At 43.7% G+C, this 21,507-nt stretch overlaps 2 protein-coding genes across 8 annotated transcripts; both read left to right on the forward strand.

Annotated features, from left to right (window-relative positions):
* The first annotated feature begins 486 nt into the window (after nt 1–486).
* Nucleotides 487–10,952, forward strand: TNFSF10 (TNF superfamily member 10). 5 transcript variants are annotated; one of them, XM_027724635.2, is made up of 5 exons: nt 487–694; nt 4,496–4,648; nt 6,137–6,179; nt 6,876–7,020; nt 7,691–10,952. In XM_027724635.2, the coding sequence occupies exons 1-5, from the start codon at nt 572–574 to the stop codon at nt 8,133–8,135; spliced, it is 909 nt and encodes a 302-aa protein (XP_027580436.1). In that variant the 5' UTR covers nt 487–571; the 3' UTR covers nt 8,136–10,952. The 5 variants fall into 5 exon arrangements, with proteins under 5 accessions (XP_027580436.1, XP_027580434.1, XP_027580435.1 ...); XM_027724633.2 differs by having other exon boundaries at nt 6,876–6,992; nt 7,690–10,952; XM_027724634.2 differs by having other exon boundaries at nt 6,876–6,992; nt 7,693–10,952.
* Nucleotides 10,953–11,580: 628 nt separating this feature from the next.
* On the forward strand, nt 11,581–20,972 carry GHSR (growth hormone secretagogue receptor). Of its 3 annotated transcripts, XM_039378154.1 has the most exons (4): nt 11,581–12,951; nt 14,425–15,438; nt 15,538–15,812; nt 18,715–19,112. In XM_039378154.1, exons 2-4 carry the CDS (start codon nt 15,059–15,061, stop codon nt 19,017–19,019), a joined length of 960 nt encoding a protein of 319 aa, XP_039234088.1. In that variant the 5' UTR covers nt 11,581–12,951; nt 14,425–15,058; the 3' UTR covers nt 19,020–19,112. The 3 variants fall into 3 exon arrangements, with proteins under 3 accessions (XP_039234088.1, XP_027580432.1, XP_027580433.1); XM_027724631.2 differs by having other exon boundaries at nt 14,425–15,812; nt 18,715–20,972; XM_027724632.2 differs by having other exon boundaries at nt 14,425–15,812; nt 18,763–20,972.
* The last annotated feature ends 535 nt before the right edge of the window (nt 20,973–21,507 follow it).

Below are 21,507 nucleotides of genomic sequence, written 5' to 3' on the forward strand. Positions count from 1 at the left end.
CAGTGAAGCTGTGGCTTATTCCATCTCTGGAAGTGTTCAAGGACAGGTTGGATGGGGCTTGGAGCAACCTGGAATAGCAGAAGGTGTCCCTGCCCATGGCACGGAGGGTTGGAACGAGATGACCTTTAAGGTCCCTTCCAACCCAAACCAATCCGTGATTCTACGATCCCATAACAAAACTTGGAGTGGGGAAACTCTGGGCCTCTCTGTGCTCTTAACCAAGAGCCTTAATGTCTCAAAAAAAATCCAGTTTCCATCATTCCCTGGTGGTGAGCGCTCAGAAATGCTCTGCAGCGTGACGGCTCTGTAATGACGCCCCCACATCTTAGCAACGATCCCGCACTTCGGTGCGATGGAGAAGCGCCCGCACCCTCCCGTCCCCGCGGGGCGGAGGGAAGCCGGGGATGGGAGGGAAGGTCCCACCCGCCCCGCTCCGCCCCGTCCATCCCCCGGCGGGGCGGGATGAGCGCCGGGCACTGCCGGGGGCTGCACTCCATCCCGGGACAGCGGCGTGAGCCCCGAGCCCCCATCCCGGCCCGGCCCCGCTCCCCCATCCCGAGCGAGCCCCGCGATGCTGGCGCCGGGCGGGCCCAGCCCCGCGCAGACCTGCGGGGCCGTGGTGGTGGCCGCCGTGCTCCTGCAGTCCGTCTGCGTGGCCGTCACCTTCCTCTACTTCACCAGCGAGCTCAAACAGGTCGGTGCGGGGGGACGGCGGCGGGGGGGACCCCGCGCTCCCCCTTCTGTCCCCGCAGGACGGACCGACCCCCGGGGGGCCGCGGGCTCGTGTGGGCGGTGGGCGATGCGAGCGGCATCCGCGGCCGGGGGCTGAGCCCCCCGTGGCCTGAGCCCCCCCTGGGCCGGGACTGAGCCCCCCCTGGGCCGGGGTTTATCCCCCACCCCGCTCCCCGCAGATAAAGAGCTCCGCTCCCCGCGCCCGTTCCTTTGTCTGGGCCCGCCGTGGGTGTGCGCGGGGAAGGGAGTTCAAAGCAACAACGGCTGCAAAGTTTTCTTGCCTTAAAAAAAAAAAAAAACGAACAACAAAGTCATGCATTTTTTCAGCGAAGATGCAAATGTGTTTTTCATTAGCGCGCAAATTCGTCGTCTCATCGCTTTGTGCTGCCCGCCGGCGCTGCAGGAGCGCCAGGAGCGCTGGGAGGGCTGGACAGTCGGACAGGCACGGGGGGAAAGGACTGAGGAAAGCTGAGATGCCTTTTAGACGTATCCTGTAGGACAATACATAGTTCTAAGGCAGTGACTAATGCCAAAGGAACTGCACCAGACAGCAAACACCACTGAATTCCCCAGAATAACTTGTAAAATAGCAATTGTATAGTCTAGATGTTTTGGTCTCCTTGCAGCCACCCTTCAGGCCTGCTAGCTGGTGCTTAACTTTTTCCTCTCCCTGCTGCTTAGCTCTTTCTTCTCCTGGCTGCTTAACTCTTCTTGCAAAAGACCATGTATACTCTAAGAAAGTTACATTTAGTTGATAGTCCCAGTAGCCTTTCTATGTGTGGCCCTTCTTTCCATGGACCCACTAGTACTCGGGATTTCCATGAGTGACTTACCCAAAATTTACTGCCCTGCTGTAAGTTGTATCAGTATGTTGCTCTTCCGGGCACAAAAGTAAAAGTAACTGCAGGTAAGTGTTCTATACATATACAACTTCAGAAAGTATTGCAGAAATGTAAGTTACTGCATTCAATAATGCATAATTACATGATTATTAATAACGTATGGTATGCATGCATTTGTTCCACATCAGATTTAATAGGCAGAGTCTTCTGAGATGTCAGAGTTCTCTGTGAGGCAAAGGGTTTGCAGTATTGTACATGTGAGTCAGTGTTCGTACTTTGGAAATGTATAAAACAGATTTCACGGCTGTGACTGTCCCATATTTGGTCAAATGGGGGAGTCACAGAAATGTGTTGACTTTATGGAATCAGGCTACATAATGCTGCTAACAAAGAAAAATATATAAAGGTATCCTCATTCCTTCATGCATACAGTTCAGAGTCCTTTGCTCACAAGCTTGCCAATCTAAGTAATTAGTAACCACACTTATCTTTCCCTTCCTTTTATTCAAACATGTGCACCTGAGACACAACCACATCTTGTGGTACTTGCCCAAAATACAACTCAGTGCTTCTGAAGAATAACAAGCCTGCATTTGGGGTGAAGGGCTAAATCTCTCCACACTAAAGTTGTGCTGGACTAAAAGCTAGGGTTGCTGGCTCTGGAGGGGGTACCTTAAGCACAGATTCCTGCATGTGCCATTTGGTGCACAATAAACAAGGAAAAAGCTTATCTGTAAGCACAGTCTGCTACCCCACATCCACATGGTGCATGTGGAATAAATCTCAAAAGATAAGCTGTGATTTTGGTCTGCCCATTTTTCTTCCCTTTGCTGTTCACAATACCTGCATTGCTACACCTTCACCAAATTACTGTGGCTGCACAGACTGCAGACATTTCTAGCTTTGCAAAAAGCATGCTGAATAACTAGGAGGGTTTTTCCTCTACAGCTGTAGTGACCTGAGTATAGGAGTATGACCATTTGTTTAACAGTTTTGCTTTAGGAGGAAGTGCTGAGACAATAAAGTTCACTATGCTTCAGGATATAGGGCTGCAAGGACAATATCCTCAGGCTTCCTTCTGTTTCAAAAACAGTCTACTAACCACTCCTAGCATAGGAGAGGCTTTACAAGATTCCTGCAGGACTTGAGTTCTCACAGGCTTCAGTACTACAGTTAAACCTCATTTGAGTAAGCCTTACAACAGAAATAATAATGTGCTGCTGCAAGGTTGCATTCCACGAGGATTTCAAACTGCATGCAAAATACTGTTCCAGTGCCAGGATAGTGAAGTTGTTTTGGGAAAAAGTGAGCAGGTAAGGAAGAGGCAGAAGCACAGGACTGTTTGCTTCCAGATGGGAGGGCAAAGCTGAGAGCTGGGCTGTAACAGATCTGCCAAGAGAATAAACAGTAACTTCACAACTGCTTACGTTTTGCTTTTTTTAAAAACTCATCAAACTACTATGTTATAGGAGCTTGTATAGTTAAATCTGTCAGAGCCCTTAGTTTTAAGTGCAGCTTTACCTTAATGAGCACATAAAATTAATGGTTTTGAGATCTTGAAACCTGATTTAAGAATGTCCATACTCCTTGGCAAAGACACAGAAACCTTCACAAACACTCATAGTGGTGGCCCCTTTTCCTTCTGCTGCCTACAAAATACAAGTACAGGCTGAAGCTCAGTGGAGTCTGCTGCTGCAAACTGAAAGTGGGAGTTTAAGAAGGTGAATTCTCCTCTTCCTCCTCCTGGAGCGGGAAAATCTCTTCCTAGACGCCTTGTTTTCTAACAGACGGGAAAAGCATGCAGTATGGAGGAGGTGACTCAGATCTGTTTGTTTCTTTCAATACCCCTCTCTCAAGGACAACTGAAACTCAAATGTATCTGTTTAACAAACCAAACCAAGCTTCTTTAACACAACGAAAGTGAAATTTAAATGCTACCAGCAGACCAGAATTCCAGCTGAATGCTCTGCATGTTTGTTGCTGTTTCTCCCAAAGTCCCTGTAGTGCTTTGCTGGCTCAACAAGCCTGACCAGTCTGTAGCTGATGCAGCAGGAGCCCCGTTCCAGGGAAACAGGGGCTGGATGCTGGAGCCAGCACAGGTTCTGTGCTCCCACATTAACCAACAGCGCCAGCTGGAGTCCTGTGTGTCGCATCCGCAGGGAGCTTGAGAAGAGCTTTCCACTAGGATATCAGCTCTCCCAGTCAGATCTCCCCTTGGAGCCAAGCAGAGTTTTGCCAATCTGTTAAAAACTCATTTCTCTTTATCAGAAAATAAATGTGTTTTCTCTATGACTAGACAATATAAACATGGGTCCATGTCATGAGCGTCCAGCGTTATAATTATATTTGGACTCAAATGTCATTTCAGTTGTCTGGACTTTGTCCTGGACTATTAGGACAAGTGCAGTTATGGAGAGACCCCAGACTGGATATGGGGACGATTTGGTATGGATATATAATAGCAAAGGTCTAGATTATAAATGGCATTGGCTGAAAAGACAGATACTAGACCTTTAAGGTCTAGTATTTGATTTCATCCTCAATAATTTGCAGGAAAAAAATCCCTTGTGCAAAAAAAATGTTTCTAATACAGAACTAGAGCAACTAAAGAGTTCACAACATTAGGGATTTGGGTATTGAATTTTCACAAAGCCTATTTAGTTGAGTACTGGATATCAAATTTACGCCCATGGAGATAACATAAGTATATTTTTGCATATTAGGTATGCCATCATAATTAAATATGTCAAATCAGGATGAATTACTCATGTTGTTTATATAGTTCTACTTGCACCATACTTGGAAATGCTTTAAAGAAAGGGAAGTGTGTTCCTAAGCATAGTGAATATAGTGACATACCACAGCTGAACATCTGCAGACACATCACGGGTGAAAAATCCTGGCTTTCCCTTCTGCTGCAGCTCCAGGACACGTACTCCAAGAGCGGCATCGCTTGTCTCACCGGGGAGGAAATCGGAAATTCCATCCAAAACTTGGATGAAATTGAAAGTGAAGACAGAGAAGCTGATCCCTGCTGGCAAGTGAAGTGGCACCTGGGAAAGTTAATTAAAAAGGTATTTGGGAACACTGTGCTTGATGATATTACAGTTGAAAGAATCCTAATAGCAGAATACAGGAGGCTCTCAGATTGTTTTATTGCAAAGCAATAGTCAGACCACAGCTTCAGCTGCAAAGCACTTGCACTGAAGACAAAAAACCCCCCATAACAGTGGTTTCACTACATTCAGTAAATAATAAAGCAAAGACAGTCAGCTTTTACTAAGCAGATTTCAGTGATAGATGGGCTTGTCTGAAATACATAAGGGTAGAAGTGTTTGACTTGAGCTTGCTTTCAACCTGACCGTACAGATCATGGTGCTAGCAGAGCTGTCACTGCCCTTTCGGAAACACAGGGAGATTGAGATGAGAAAATGAGATTAAATGTAACACAGGGGGAGGTACAAAAGTGCCTGAGGAATGGTCTGGTCATGAGCTGTGTAATGTAGTGGGAAAGAGCAAGTGAGCACAACAGCATCAGGCGCAGCACCTTCCCAGCGCAGCATTCAGAGAGCATCTCCTGCGTGACTTGCACACAACACATAGAATTTTTGGCTACAGAGAAGAAAATCATTCTGGCTGTAAAAATCAGAAAGTCTAAAATCTTCTGGAATGGTTTTCAAAATCCCATCTCCAGCACATAAAGCTCATCCATAAAATTTCACTTCTGGCTGAAACTTACCTGGCAAATCTGGCAGCCCAAAACAGATCCTCTGTGTTCAGAGCTCTTGGCTCCTTTGGCAGAAGTTCTGCCAGTGAAGTCCCTGAACTTCTTCATAGAGAAAATGTTTTATTTGGTGGACATTTACACATCTATTATACCTACTAGCTCCCCGATTGCTTAAAAAAAAGGTAGCCTGGGTGCCAGAGATAATAAATTACTACAATTATAATTATGATAATAGTAATAATAATAGGATAGTTAGATAAACAAAATCAGGTAGCGCAGAACCCATCAGTAAGTGGCAATACAGGGCCTGTGTTAGTCACCCAGGTAAATCATCTCCAACCATCACCACATTTGCTGCAGCTCCACCACCATTTGTAACCAAACTGGTTTGTTTCAGCAGTTAGCAAACAGTTATAAAGGAGGGGAATGCACAAAGTAAGATATGCTGCCTAACAGCTTAGATAGGTGGGTACAGCTTTAAAAATGAATTTAATTTCTCAGAGCTAAGACCCCACAAAAGTGCATGCTGCCAAGTGTTCTGCAAATGGAAGTTGGTGCTCGTACAGTATTTCTTATTTGAGAGAAGTATGAGGTCAAATTTTCCAATAGACTTATGCCTGAGCTCTCTTGTAAATGTTTTCCCATTTATCTCATGATATAAAAGATGTAAATGTAGAAATACTTTATTACAAGAAATTAATAGGCTTTGCTTAGTTTGCTTGTTGATCAAATCGAGAATACACTTTATTCATGAGCTTATAAGAGGAGTGTCTTTATCCTGCACCTGTCACCTTCAGCTGATAAACTAATTTCTTTTTTGTGTGTGTTTTGGCAGATTATGTCGAAAAGCTACGAGGAAAACATATCTGCAATCAACGGTATAATAATTTTATTATCTGTGACAAAAAGAAGCTGCTAGTGGTACCTGATGTGTAGCAACTCAAAATATTTTTAAGTACAGAAACTGACTAAAAGCTTGTACTGGCATCAAGTCACCAAAAAATTATTCCTTATTACTAGAAGGTAAATTTTCAGGAGCCAAAAATATGGTCAAGTGGTTAGAGCAAGGTAACCAAGGTGGATACAAAGGACTCAGCCTCTAGGCCTCAGTCCCATGGAGTTGTGGGGACATTTAAATAGTCTTCCCAGTATCCCAGCTCCTGGAACAAGCAGCACAGAGCTGCTGGATGCAGAGATCAGCTAAGGAATAGCTCTGCTGAAGTTCGTGCAGCTCTAAAGATGTTGGGCAAAAGCATTACAACATACAGGTGGAAGTTCAAGTGAAAGGTAGGAATAATTAACCATAAAATACAGTACTATGTGTTATTTTGTCTCGATAACTTGAAGGTGGGAGAAGGAGAAAAAGAAGAACAAAGAGGCATATAAAGACATTTCAAGGAGACCAAGAGCAAAAGAGAAATTTGAGCCTTATTAGCCAATATATAGCATTCAACCTATGATTTAATTAGTTAAAAAAAGGACGTACCTATTCCTTAAAATCAGGTCAGATGGGACAGATGTGCTTCTAATGTTCTTGCTTTTGATGTGGGGTTTCTTTTCTTGTCTTCCCTTAGCTGAAAGAACTCTGGCACTGTCACACACCGACAGGCAGCAGCCACGTGGTCCCATCCACGGGGCCGCGGCTCATCTGACGGGCAGCAACAACCGGAGGAGTTCCCTCTTCACCCGCTGTAAGGAAAAACCTCTAAAACACCTTAAAGAGCACAGAAATTACTCTCCCATTGCTAGTCTCATGCTTACCTACACTTTTTAATGCTTGTATTGAGTTAAGTGTAGGAAACAAATCGTGAAAAAGTCATCTTGTCCCAGACATTGTTTTTTTTTGCTGATTCTCCACCAACAGGGAGAAAGCCCGTTTCCTCTGGGTGCCTCCCTAATTTTTCTTTTGGAACCTTCATTAGGGGAAAAAAATTAAGTGTCCTTCTTTCTAATATTAAGTTTTTCTCTTTCTTTCCACTTCCTTCTGTTAGTTGGAGTCTCAGCTGCTATGGTGACAGACCTATTAGAAATGCAACACAGACAGGAGAGATGACATTCAGGACATGTTAATGAAGGACTTGGTAGGGTTTCTGCAGCTTCAGAGGGTATCAGACACTAATGGCTGTTTTAACTTTGTTTCTAAGTAACAACATCATTTTTTCTCTTATTTGGGGCACAAAAATTAAAAAAAAAGAAAAGGCAGTTCATGTTAATTCTTACATAAATCTCAGAGCTCACTTGTGGACTGTCAGTTTGTTGTGAGAATGGATGTAATGGACCCCTGTGAAGAGCAGGTTTCCTTACTTTGTTATTATCCTCAACCAGCAGACACCTGACTTCTCTATCTAGTTTTTAAGTTAACATTTCTCTTTTATCTTTTTCCTCAAGTAGATTTCTTGCCCAGAAAAGGGTTCGGACATAAAATAAACTGGGAATCGTCGAGGAAGACGCACTCTTTCCTTTACAATGTGGAGCTGAGAAATGGCGAGTTAGTGATACCCCAGACGGGCTTTTATTACATCTACTCACAAATTTACTTTCGCTTCCGTGAAGATGAGAATGAGGATTCAGATTCGTTGGGACAAATCAGGAACCCCAAACAGCTTGTCCAATACATTTACAGACTGACGAATTACCCTGAGCCCATTTTGCTCATGAAAAGTGCAAGAACAAGCTGCTGGTCTAAAAAGGCGGAATATGGACTTTATTCCACCTATCAAGGTGGTGTGTTTGAGCTGAAAAGACAGGACAGGATTTTTGTCTCTGTCAGTAACAGCGACTTAGTTGACATGGAGAAAGAAGCAAGTTTTTTTGGAGCCTTCATGATCGGCTAAAAGACAAAAATCATACTTCCAAAGGACCCAATTTCCCTATTCAGGACCAGCTTAAAATTCCTGTAAAATAGGGGATAATAAGCAAAAACTGTATCAATACCAGCAGTAGCAGACTCCCCTTTCTCAGCTCACTCATCGTGAGGTCCGAGCGTGCCGAGTTCTCCCCCACCAGCCGGGAAGAGCAGCAGCAGCTGGCTGTGGGTGGCACTGATTTGTGCAGGCACAGGCACCACTACCCCACCAGGCTGGGGATGTGAGAGGGTTTCACACCCCACAGATGATACCTTTGGCCACAACCCCAGGCAGGTAAGCGCCCACCACCAGCAGAGATGCTCCACGCCAGCTCAGCTGCGGCAGGTGGGGTGGCGGATGTTCCGGGTCCGCTTACTCAAGGCTGAGACAGGATATCAGATTTTACTTGTGGTCTCCATTGGGACCCTGTCTTGAATATCTCAGCTCCTGTAAGGAGCCTTTGTACATACTGCTTCCCAAGTGCCCATGGAATTTCTCTGCAAGTTTTTGTTTAAACACAAGTTTTACGGAAGTTAAAAGACCATCAGAAAATCAAGCTGCACATCTTCATCTCATCTTATGAAACACTTGAGCTCCTAATTAATTTTAAGCACATGAACAGCCTGACTAAGGGTATCCACATGCTTGAAATTAAGTATTTGCTTAAGTGGTTTTTTTAGGATCGTTTCTTGAGTAAATGCATTAGTCTTGTCTTATTTTCAATATTGTACATAAAAACAGCTGCTGAAATGGCACGGAAGAGCTTTTGAAATCAATCCGTGTTTTGATCAATGTATTATAACAGTGCCTATTTACTTAATTACTGTGCTGTAAACATTTCACCAGGCTTCCAGTAAGTTCAGTAATATAGTTGCTGTTACACTTGTTAACAGCAAGTACTTGATCCAGGAAAAAAAAGTGGTTTTTTGTAAATACTGAATTCTATGAGAAATTTGCCACAAATTAAGGATGACGTGGTTCTTCCGTGTTTATTTGTACTAGTCTTATTTGGTAGAATGTAATGCAGAATAACACACCCCAATGACTAACATTTTTAGGAAAACAGGCACAACTATCCATACTTTAACAAATGCTGCTTTTTTAGGTAATGCTGTTATGCTTTGATTTGATTTTTTTTTTTTTTAAGGAATGGGTGAAATTTTTTCATAGTTTTGTTAAATAATTTTTTTAAAAATGGCCACTACATTTTTTAACTCTTCAAGAAGAACTATTTAATATTAAGAAGATTTGAAAGTTCAAGTTCTATGGGCTAGATTCACAGCATAACTAGTGTAATCAGCATATCTGCAGCATTATCAGTGGAGCGACAGCGATTTGCACCATAAACACATTTTGCCCAGATTCAGAGAAAAAAGGGGGGAAGAGAAGGTAAAAGTGAAAACAAATAAAATTGGAGGAAAAGGAAGGCAGTTCTCCAAATGCTACTTTACATCAACAGAGTGATGCCAGTAGACAGTCTGGTTGTCTATTTTGAATACACCGAGGTTGCCGTGGGAACCCTCACATTCACCTGCACGTTCTGGTAATCAAATCCCCGAGCAGCCCCTGCACAGGGGCCTCACGAGTAAAGATGCTCATTCATCTTACTACTCAGTCAACAAGAGGAAATTAATAGACACGAGCCTCTGCATTTATTTTGCCATTCAGAAAAGAAGGTATGTTGGTTGACTTTACCTGTGTTGGAGCAGCAAGAGAGAGAATTTCAGGAATACCCTCCTTTAGACAGATTAGGGCAAAGAAACACACCGCTGTAAGCCTGAAATAAAGAGTTGTAACTTTTGCCTGCTGGTTTAACAGTGTCTCACACACTGTTTTCAGTGGTAATCAAATATGTGAAATTCTTCACCATTTACTGAAACACTTTGATTTGCCTCCTTCTGAAATGATCTGTTTTGACAGAGAACAGAGAATATTTTTTGCAGTTTTCTTTCTGATTTCAGTATTTAATTCAGGAATTTTCTGCCTGCCAGAAAAGGCTGGGAGAACAGAACCATTCCCTGCGTAGCTGTATGTCTGCTGTCTTGGAGAAATGACTTTTGTAGGTTCTCCTTGCAAATGGACAGAGCCTTCCAATCTCAGCACCGGACTGGCCCACGTTGTCAGGTTTGAGGTGTTTTTTTTAGAAATTTACTATATTAATAATTTTTAATTTTTTTTAAAGAAATGCTTTTTTAGGAACTTATTTGAATGAAAATGTATTTGCACTGTGAAAAAGTGCTGGTGGCAGCTTAGAGTCAGAAACCCTACCCATGGCTAAGAACCAATTTGTGTGATGTGGAGTCGTGGCTGCTAAAAGGGACTGGAAGGAATCCATGGGGGACTCCACAAACCTGCAGCTGATGCTAAGACAAACTATTACAAACAGATTTTCTTACTCCATGTACTGTCCTTAACTCTCAATTAACACTATGCTCGTTGTCACTGGGGGAATGCTCCCTGGCTTTACCTTCCTTTATTACCTAAATGTACATATTTGTGGTCTCTGCATGCAGAGCATAACACAACAGGAAATACAGATAATCATTTCTGAATAATCCAAAAGCATGCTTGACAGATATTATCTTGATGGGTCGTTATCAAGGAACATAAGACAGAACACGCTTGAAGAAGATGGGAAAAACATAGTAAGTTCTGTTTCTATCATATCCTGAGTCATACCTTTCATCTCATTTTATGTTCAATAGCAAATGTAGCAAATTTTTACTTGTGGATGTGGGTTCCGTTAATGTGTGAATATTGTAAATTTTTCTATATGCTTTTTATATAAAATGTTTTTACTAAATAGTTATTTAGTCTTGTGGTGATTGTTGGTGTTTGTTATCCTATGGCTTCCACAACAACCCTGTCGTAAATAATTTCCCTGACATTGATTGGTATCATATATAGTCCATTAAATGCCACAAACGGTTGCAAAGGACAAAACTGCAAACCATTGAGCAATGCCATGTTGTGTAATCCCATCTAACTGGCTTCCAGACCTCAGTTAGTGAACAACATCTGGAAGCAGTGTGCTGAAGAAATCCCTGAAAATGATCTTGTGACCAGAGCGTACAAAATTTTGAGCACTTCCCTTTAGGTTCTTCTCATGTTTCTGCGCTTTAGCAATTATTTAAGCACTGGGAATACTTATTTAGTAGGGAAATACCTGATCTTTACCCATATTTGTTCAGCCTGGAGAAGGGAAGGCTCAGGGAGACCTGAAAGCATATTCCAGGCCCTATGGTGGGCTACAAGAAAGCTGAAGGGGGACTTTGAACAAGGGCTTGTAGTGACAGGACAGGGGGGAATGGCTTCACGCTGACAGAGGGCAGGGTTACGTTAGAGATTGGGAAGCAATTCTCCCCTGTGAGGGTGGTGAGGCCCTGGCACAGGTTGCCCAGAGAAGCTGTGGCTGCCCCATCCCTGGAAGTGTCCAAGGCCAGGTTGGACAGGGCTTGGAGCAACCTGGGATAGTGGAAAGTGTCCCTGCCTATGGCAAGGGAGTTGGAACCACCACACCAAGGGACCCTGTTCTTTCTCCAGTTGGTGAATGAGTCTAATAAAGAGGGACAGGAATGCCCAGGGTGTCACGTGGTGACACAGTGAGCTGAAGCACAGCAAAAAGCTGAGACTAAAACAGCTGCCTCTGAATGAGTGACCTCAGAGCACAGCTTTGCTGATAATAAACCAGCACTGTTTTGAAGTCTGCTTGCAGATATATACTGCCATATAAACAACTGTAAAGTAATTTGAACCCATTCTGGGTTTTACATTATTAAGCTGGATTACCACTATTTCATCAGTGCTCCTCACGGATGATGGTTGCTAAACCGTAACCTTTGAAAGCATACACCAGGTGCTACCTTCTGTTCTAAAACACATTTATAATAGCAGGCAAAACACCCTTTGTCCCTGGATATAATAAAAAAACCTGCATTTGCTCCTCTCTGGAGTTGTTGAAGGTGCATCATTTTAAAATGAATCTCTACCTCCGAGTCTGTTTTCCAGTTTCTTCTTCTCTCCACAATAAACACATAATCATTCTATATTCAAAGCTTTTGGACATTTCCATGACAACAAACAATGATATAAACAAGAATTAGAACTTTTATTGGATGGGGAGATAATGGAAAGAACGGAACATAGGAGAGAGACCTCGAAACTCCATAAATAGAAACTCCCTTCTACCTCATCTCCAGTACTCAATACAGCTTTGAAGCTACTGAAGAGAAACACCAATATTTTAAGGTTCCATGAAAGGTAAATGTCCAGTATAATATGGTTTTTTAAATTATTTTTTTGATATCTGGCTTGTTCATGCATCCAGCTAGTGGATAAAACTGAATAAAAAAGTACTTAACTTCTGCTTCTGTCTCTCCATTTCTCTCATTCCAATAAGACCAGTGACTTCACTCTTATCTTGCTGGCAATGTAAAACTAATGTTCCTGCAGCTGAGGGCTAGCAGACAATTTTTGGGAGCCTAAAACCATCTTCTCTCACAGCTCTTACCTCTTCTATCATCACTATCTGCACCACTGTCCTTTAGCATATGCAACGCAGAGGCAATAATCCATTATCATGCAAAGTTCGTGGGATGACTTCTTTATATTTCATCAAATTTGGCCTGCAATTGCCAAAGAAATCAGAAAGAATCAGAAAACTAAAGCTGCTTTTCTTCTCTTTCAGATGACATTTTTTTCTGGTCCTGTCCCCATGCAGGAAAAGCAACCAGAGAAGCCCTTGACTCATGATACCCTTAAAAGAAGGAAATCGATGTTGCTGGATTCAAAACACAACTGCCAGGTCTGATCCAAGTGGCTCATCACTCAACACACCAGGAATTAAGTGTTAAATCATTGCATTACAAGCTCAAGTTGTCTGGAGTACACAAACCTGGTGCTACCTCACTTTTGAACTTGATTTTGACACATACATCATAGTTCAAGTATCATTTTAATAAGGAATAATGATTTTCCAAAAAAAAAAAAAAAAGGAAATGATCATTTTTGACAAGATGCAGCTCAGCAAAAACTGGAAGCATTTCATGAGAACGAAGGATGGTCTCTATATAGAAAAGTCACATTTATAGCATCAGGCCATTTTCTCTGGCAAATATCAACATCCTGCAGCTGAAACCACTGGTCAGGGAAAAGAAATAAAAAAAAAAAAAAAGAGAGAGAAATAATTATTTATAACATTGCAAAGTATTTGGCATCCTAACTACAGAGGCATTTATTATCTCCATAATATAAAGCAGTGTCATGTAAATTAGACTGGGGACACAATTCTAATATGAACTAACTGTATGTTGGTGGCATAAAGCCCATGATTTTTTTTCAGAAACATATAACACAGCTATATAGGCAGCTGGATAGACAAAGTGAGAAGTACATTAGGCTCTTTCTCCTTTTCAACTGCAATTAATCTGTAGCCATTCCTCATAAAATTTAGCAACTGTTGAGTAACTTGCTACAAAACTGTCTCACAGTTTAAGAGCAGTACTGATGAATACTGATTCCAGTGAAACTGCAAAAATATATCATCCAAATTAGGCTATGGACAAGGCACTAAGGCTAATGCTTGCACGATTACAGAAAGCAAATTACAGAGAACAGGCACATTCAGGGGCACAGGCAGAGTAACTCGGTGTTGTGTCACACCATGCTTGAGATATGTCTACCCTTAAATAAAGGGTATTTTTTTACCTCTTTCTTCCGCCTCTGGCAGTACCTGCATTCCTGCAGCTAGGAATGCTAGAGGAGGTGTACACATGTGTGTGAGTGCACCTGGAAAAACGGCATAAAGCTCTTTCTTGGCTGAATTGGATGGGGCTTGCAGCAATCTGGTCTAGTGGAAGGTGTTCCTGCCCATGGCAGGGGGTTGGAACGAGATGAGCTTTAAGGTCTCTTCCAGCCCAAACCATTCTGTGATTCTGTGGTCAATCTAGATACCAACAAGGATTCAGAGCACTAGTTGCCACCTCAGAGATGGGGTGTGAGGGATGCAGCCCCTGTGGATAGACAGAAGCGAAAATTGATTGTGCCACAGTGCACACTCCCTGACAATTTGTGGGGATAGGTTGAAAAGAGGGAGAGATAAACCCTATACAGATGTACAGGGGGTCACTTTAGTGCCCCTGATCTCACCTTGTGCTGCTTCCATTTTACTTTTGGGTACAACATCGTCCTTTGAGTCTGCAGCTGGGGAAACACGCGGTTCTGATGCCTGCGTCTGCAAAGGGCAGCAGCCACACGCTGAATCGAAATTTAATTGCAGGTAAATCATATGGAAACGGGTGACTACTGCAGCTTCACTGAACTAGAGCCTCGCCGGGCTCCTGCCAAGACCCAAGGGCAGAGCAAAGATACAGAGCGAGGAGGCAGCGATCGCACCCATCGCCGCGGTCCCGGTGGGATGTGCGGTGAGGGGATGCGCGGCTGAGGAAATGCGCGGCTGAGCGGCGCGGGGGGATGTGCGCGGGGACAGAGCCCTGAGAACGGCGGACAAGGGACGATCCCGCCTCTCCGAGAGCACCGACAGGCGGGACCAGGCGGGACCCGCACCTGTCCGGGCGGGGCAGGCGCCGGGGGCGGACCGGGAGCGCCGGACCCGCCGGGGTGGGTGAGTCCTCCCGCGCCGGGGGCTCGGGAAGAAAGTTTAAATGCCGGTGCCGGCGCGGGTGGAGCGGCCGCCCGGGGGTCGCGGGGCCGCCCCACGTCTCGTGTGACGCGCGGCGAGCGCCCGCCCGCCCCGGGCCGGGGGGAGCGACAGTGCCCGGGAGAGGCGGAGCGGGGCCGCCCGTCGCTCCCCACCTCCGGCCCCGCACCTGCTCGGGCGCGCAGCGGCGCGGGGACCGCGCGGGGCCGGGCCGCGCCGCGCCCGGCGGGGATGCGCATCCCTCGGCGGCAGGATGCCGGAGGGGAGCGCGGGCGGCCGCGGCGCGGAGAACCGGACGGGCGCCGAGGCCCCGCAGCACCTGTTCCCCGTGCCCGTGCTCACCGGCATCACCGTCGCCTGCGTCCTGCTCTTCGTCATCGGGATCGTCGGCAACCTCATGACCATGCTGGTGGTGTCGCGGTTCCGGGACATGAGGACCACCACCAACTTCTACCTGTCCAGCATGGCCTTCTCCGACCTGCTCATCTTCCTCTGCATGCCCCTGGACCTCTTCCGCCTCTGGCAGTACCGGCCCTGGAACTTCGGGGACCTCCTCTGCAAGCTCTTCCAGTTCATCAGCGAGAGCTGCACCTACTCCACCATCCTCAACATCACGGCGCTCAGCGTGGAGCGGTACGTCGCCATCTGCTTCCCCCTCCGAGCTAAAGTCATCATCACCAAGGGGAAGGTCAAGCTGGTCATCCTCTTCCTCTGGGCTGTCTCCTTCATTAGCGCCGGACCCATCTTCATCCTGGTGGGGGTCGAGCACGAGAACGGCACAAATCCCCTGAGCACCAACGAGTGTCGAGCCACCGAGTATGCCATCCGCTCGGGGCTCCTCACCATCATGGTCTGGATCTCCAGCATCTTCTTTTTCCTGCCCGTGTTCTGCCTGACCGTGCTGTACAGCCTCATCGGGAGGAAGCTCTGGAGGAGGAAGAGAAAGAACATCGGTCTAAACACCGTCATCAGGGACAAGAACAACAAGCAAACTGTGAAAATGTTAGGTACGAGTCTTCTTGCTCTGTTTTTCCAAAGGGTGTGTGTGCTGATGTGTGTGTGAAAGAGAGAAAGACTGAGAGCTCTCTGGTAGTTTACTGTAGTTGCTTCCAAAGGAAAGCATTTATGAAAAATGTTTCATGCAAAGGGATAGAACTCCAGGAATCTGTAGAGTAACTCTCCTCCTCCTTTAGATTTATTTCTAACTGATTTGAGCTGGGGACTCCCAAACAGTTAAACAAACATTAATAACAATCCCTGACAAGGACAAATACTACAGTTATAATTAGCTTGTGCCCTGGAGATTTTTGAGAATTTTTGCTCTTTGGTTGTGGATACCGATGTTATTTACAGAAGAACAGTTTATTTGATTTTTAAACAGAACTAAACCCTTCTGAAACCATGAAGTCGAGCTGCAGACTAAGTAGGCAGGGCATGATGTGCACTTGAAGATTTATATGAAAAGAGTACCAAGGTTTTAGCAAATTGGGATTATTTCCTACCATGGCTGTATAAGCTTAAGAAAATTAATCTGAATTTTTACATTAGCAAAACACCAGGATGTGCTGAACCCAGAGCCTTGTGTCTCCTTTGAGGTCTGTGGTGCTGTAAAATCTCACTGACTGTAAAAAAACAGTTGTAAAAAAAGGATCAAGACAACAGACACTGTTATGCTTAACTCTGTATATTGACATTGCTGAATGCTTTAAACAACAGTTCTGGCTGGCACATGGAAACACAGATTTTAACATACTAAGTCAGTGCATGTGGTGGGAGTTTGATGAACAGAACCAAAAAAGTTGTTCTGAAAACTGCAGAATCCTGCTGCTGCTGCGTACTTTTATTCAAGCCAAAAGTCCTCCGCAGTGCAAGTCATCCCGTGGATTTCAGGAGGGATGAGATGCTCTGCAGGAAGAAGGTTTCATGGGCAGCAGCTCTGCTGTGCTGGTTTCAGTGGGGTTGAAGTGGTGGGCTAATGAGCCAGACAAGAAGTGGCAGTGAGTCCTAAGGACTTTAATTATCAAACGGGAGCCTAACTGATTTTTTGTTCACATCCTAATTTATTACTATGCAATAGCAGGAAGAATAATAGAACCCACAGCATTCTTTGTGCCCTTTCAACTACATTTTATGATCAATAGAATTACTTCAGTCTGCTAAGCGTGACCTTGGAAGTAATTAATCATTTACACTCCTGAGGTTCAGGATTATGAATCTCCACTTACTATAAGTAAATTACACAAACTACTACTGTGTTTATATTTCCATATACTTAACCATAAAGATCTTGAAATAATTACAACTGTTTATTCCTACCCTGAAGTATTGCCACAAGCATCACAATATTTCAGTCACCTTTTTTTTCCTTTTACAAGGTCTGAGAACAGCAAGCAGTGGCAAGACTGTCCTCTGACAGAGAGCCAATATTCCCTAAATGATAACAGTCTGATGCCTGATGGAAAGATGGAAAGAAGTTAGTGAGGGCTCAGTAGCAGCAGATGCTCATTGCAGTCTAATCTCACTGGTGTTAATGTTCTGATTAAAATTTAGAAGGCACTTTCTAAGCCTTTAGCAAGTCATGGAACATCAAGTAAATGGGATTAGCATAAACACTTTTAAACTGTAGAGAAAGGTTATGCTTGTGGGTCTGCAATTAAACACCTAAATGTATAGCCCAGCTTGCAAAGGAGCTATCATATCCCATTCCTATTGAAATCCATGGGATTCTTTCTGCATGAATGAAGATCAAACTGTGAAAGCCTACAACATGTGCTTAAAATTCTACTCGTAATAGACTGTGCTTAAAACACTCTTCGTAATGACCATCACGGTAACATTCATTACATGGACTGAAGTCCTCAAGTGAGCTAGGGAAACATGAGAACACAAGGCCAGATTGGACAGGGCTTGGAGCAACCTGGTCTAGTGGAAGGTGTCCCTGCCCATGGCAAGGGGTTGGAATGAGATGATCTTTAAGGTCCCTTCCAACCCAAATCATTCTGTGAACTCTATGAACAGGTTAACTGTAAAAACTGCTTAAGAATGTCAAAAACCCTTGCCCGAGTTTTCTGGTTTTTATCTCTTTAGTATATTAATAGATACACTCAAAGAAATATGAAAAATAATAAAGGTCAAAGGCACACAGGAAATGAACAGAAAAAGTTTCCCTTTCTCTTGGATGAAAATTCAAATGGGCCACTCTTCAGAGACAAACACATTCCTATCACTCTACAGACATATTTACATGTAAATGCAACCACAGTGGTAGTGTTATATTACAGATACACTGTATAACTATAATTATGCAGTTATATACTATATATTTGGTTTTACTCTTCCCAGGAGTAACTCATGTTCTAAAAAATGGACAAACTGGAAGGGTACACCACTCTCTTGTTCTTACCTTAGCACATGTGCTCTACAAGTCCACATTCTGGTGGATTGATTTATTTTGAGGCCTTTGCCTTAAACAATTTTGCTTTGCCTTAAATAATTTTGCTTCCCAGTGATTACATTCTTCATTATAAACCACAGTGTTGAGTCTATCACATATCATTTGATTTTGTTAAACACTGTGGATGATAGACTGTTAAGCTTTTTGTTGTCACCATTCGGATTCTTTAATTCTCTGTTGATGCAAACATAAGTATTACAGGTCAGAAGTTTGCTACATCAGATGAGCTGGGCAATATTCAGGCAGCCTGTTTAGATATGATCAATGTGTATTAAGTATCACTAATTTATAGTCCCAGAGAATGTATTGAGAGACAGACAACTAAAAGCTTAGGGGATGTATTTTCACACTTTGTGACTAATTTGCTAAAGGAATAGAACTGTAAAAGAGAATGTTAATGACCTGTTTATTAATACTCACACTTAACACAATTTCTTCTGCTGTTTTTATTTTAGTTGTGGTGGTATTTGCTTTCATACTCTGCTGGTTGCCTTTTCACGTAGGACGATATTTATTTTCCAAATCCTTTGAAGCCGGATCCTGGGAGATAGCAGTGATCAGCCAGTACTGCAACCTGGTGTCCTTTGTCCTCTTCTACCTTAGTGCAGCCATCAACCCCATCCTCTACAACATCATGTCCAAGAAGTACCGCGTGGCCGCCTGCCGCCTGTTCGGACTCAAACCCCTCCCAAGGAAAAGACTCTCCAGCACAAAGCAGGAAAGTTCCCGTGTGTGGACAGAGTCAAGTGTCATCACATGACACATGGTTTCCAGGGCTGGTGCATCACTCACTGCATTTCCCAGAAAGCCATAACAGAAGGGAAAGAGGGCAAGAAACGGGAATCGGAATGTTAAAGCCGTACTTTTGTCATCGTCCGGATCTGCTGAAAGATGTAATGCAGGCAGTTAAAGACGCAAGAAAACAACAAGCTAAACTTTGAGACTATAAAAGGAGACAAATGGTCAAAGAATTTGGAAACACTCAAGTATAATTTGTCTGCTGCTTTTGCCCATATGAATTTTTAATGCTGACTTTAGCCCAAATCTAGGCTTGTGCCCTCCTGACCAAGCAAATGTGGCCCACTTGTACAACTTCAGTAGCAGCTAATTCGAGCTGAATGTTTCCAGAGTTAGCTTTAGTTTTGCTAAGAATTTTGCTACCATATAACCAGACCCTAGAGAGAGAAAACTGAATTGCCTTTTTGGAGTAGTAAACGTGAAATTTGATACACTTTTCATAATCCTGATTTTTAAATAAGCTCACGTTTTTCTCAGAAGGAGGAAATGATTTCTTAAAAAAAAAAAAAAAAAAAAAAAGAGAGGTAAAATGGGTAATTTTTACACATGCTAAAAATAAATGACCTTCATGTCACGTCCAAGTAGAAAGGAAACAAAAAATGCCTTCACAGAAGTGGCTTACAACATGACTGTACTGAAATATTTTTTTTAAATATATATCAGTGGGACAAGGACAGGGCTGACTTCAGGACTGCAGTGATGCTATAAAAATGTGGAATGCAATCTCCCACCAAAGTCTCTCTTTTTTTTTATACTAGCTAAATCATCTATACTTGTTTTGTTCAGTGTGACTGTGAGTGACACAATGTGGTTGAACTTGGAAGCTTTTAGTTGTATTTATTTGGTATTTGTAACAAGTTTGTGGCTACCTGTCCCTAACTGTGCCCGTCCATACCCCAAGGTTTGCTGAGGACAGGTCTCCTGCTTGTAAACCCCCTCCACATTTCTGTTTGAAGTCTATTAGCCAGTTCTCAGTCCCACATCCCCCTGTAAAGCCCAGTGTGCAATTGTACTCGTTTGCTGCAGTATTGAATTGAGAACATTTTACATTTTTTAACCAATGTGACCTGAGAAAAAAATAGAAAAATCTGCATTAAAAGACACAGGCAGACACATTCTCATACTTGATTCATAAAAATCTTAAATTAGATTTAAGTATGCCATTTCAAGGCACACCAGAAAATGTTCCATCCGCTGTGCTAATAAATATGTCTTATATTGTCTCACCAACACGTGGATTTTGTGCTCCAGCTCATAGAGCTTCAGAGCATGCATGTGATAGCAGCTTTCTGTTCACTTGGTTCTAGTATTCATTCTCCATAATGAATTTAAGTTCTCCTTAATGAATTTGCTGTTAGCAGAAGCTTTCCTGCCTTCAAACCCTCATTCACACTGGGCCACTTTACACCTGTTACACCTCTAGCTGGCGGTGCTGCTCAGGTAAAACTCACAAGAGAATTTGGCCTCTTCTCTACACACCACATCCTTCCTAGCACCTGGCGCTTTGCTGGGGTCAGGGGCTGGTTGCTGCTCCTTGGTGGTTCCTGAGCCTGTGCCCTCCCCACTCCACGCTCGCAGGAGTGCAGGTTTGATGTACACACACTACACATTAAGGTACTGCAGAGCTATGGGATCATCTCCCACTTCACCTCTAACCACATCCATCTCACGGCCCATTTTGTTCTCTCACTCATTGACTGACAAGCAGATCTGATGGCAGATGTCATGCAACTCAGGGAAACAAGACACTGGGGAATCTCAAAAGGATTGTGAAGATGTGAGCTCACTAATGACCCGTCTGTGTAAACGAACCCATCACACGCACCCGGCATCACGTCAGTGTTTCGAGTCTCAGCTGTGTCTGTGGTATTAAATGTGAACAGAAAAAGAAATAAAGTGATAAGACCCTTTATAACCCTACTGGCTCAGTGTTGGTGGAGGGTTTGGCATGATTCACACAGGCTGGAGGAGCTGGTCTCTGTTGGGTTGGCTCAGCACTGCCACGCCCCCTCCTCGCCTGTGGGAGCCCTGTGTAGACACACTTAATTTCTGCACGAAAACTACAAACACACTAATTACTTCATTTAGCCTGAACACTTCATCAGGAGAGACTGTAAATTTTAGCTATATACTGAAACACTGTGAAATTGCCACAACTTTGTGTATAGAATGAAATTTAAACATTTAACCTGGGGTCACAAAAGTCAGAAAGAAAGGGGCTGCTTCTTGGGAGGGAGGATGGGACTTCTTCCTTCCTTCTCACCAAGGAAACAGATTTGTTTCTGCAAGTTATTGGACATTTGGCCAAACCTAGCAAAATACACGCATTTTTATTAAAGAAGATTAGCCACTTTCATATGACTCTTGCACAAGAAGGAAAATATTTCATATCTAGCAGGGAACACTTAAACATTTAACACACCCTGTAGCTGTCATGGGCAAGACACCAG

This window comes from Pipra filicauda, unplaced genomic scaffold (assembly GCF_003945595.2).
Source record: "Pipra filicauda isolate LSUMZ 115617 unplaced genomic scaffold, ASM394559v2 scaffold9_size5747161_pilon, whole genome shotgun sequence".
In the NCBI taxonomy this organism is placed as follows: Eukaryota; Metazoa; Chordata; class Aves; order Passeriformes; family Pipridae; genus Pipra; species Pipra filicauda.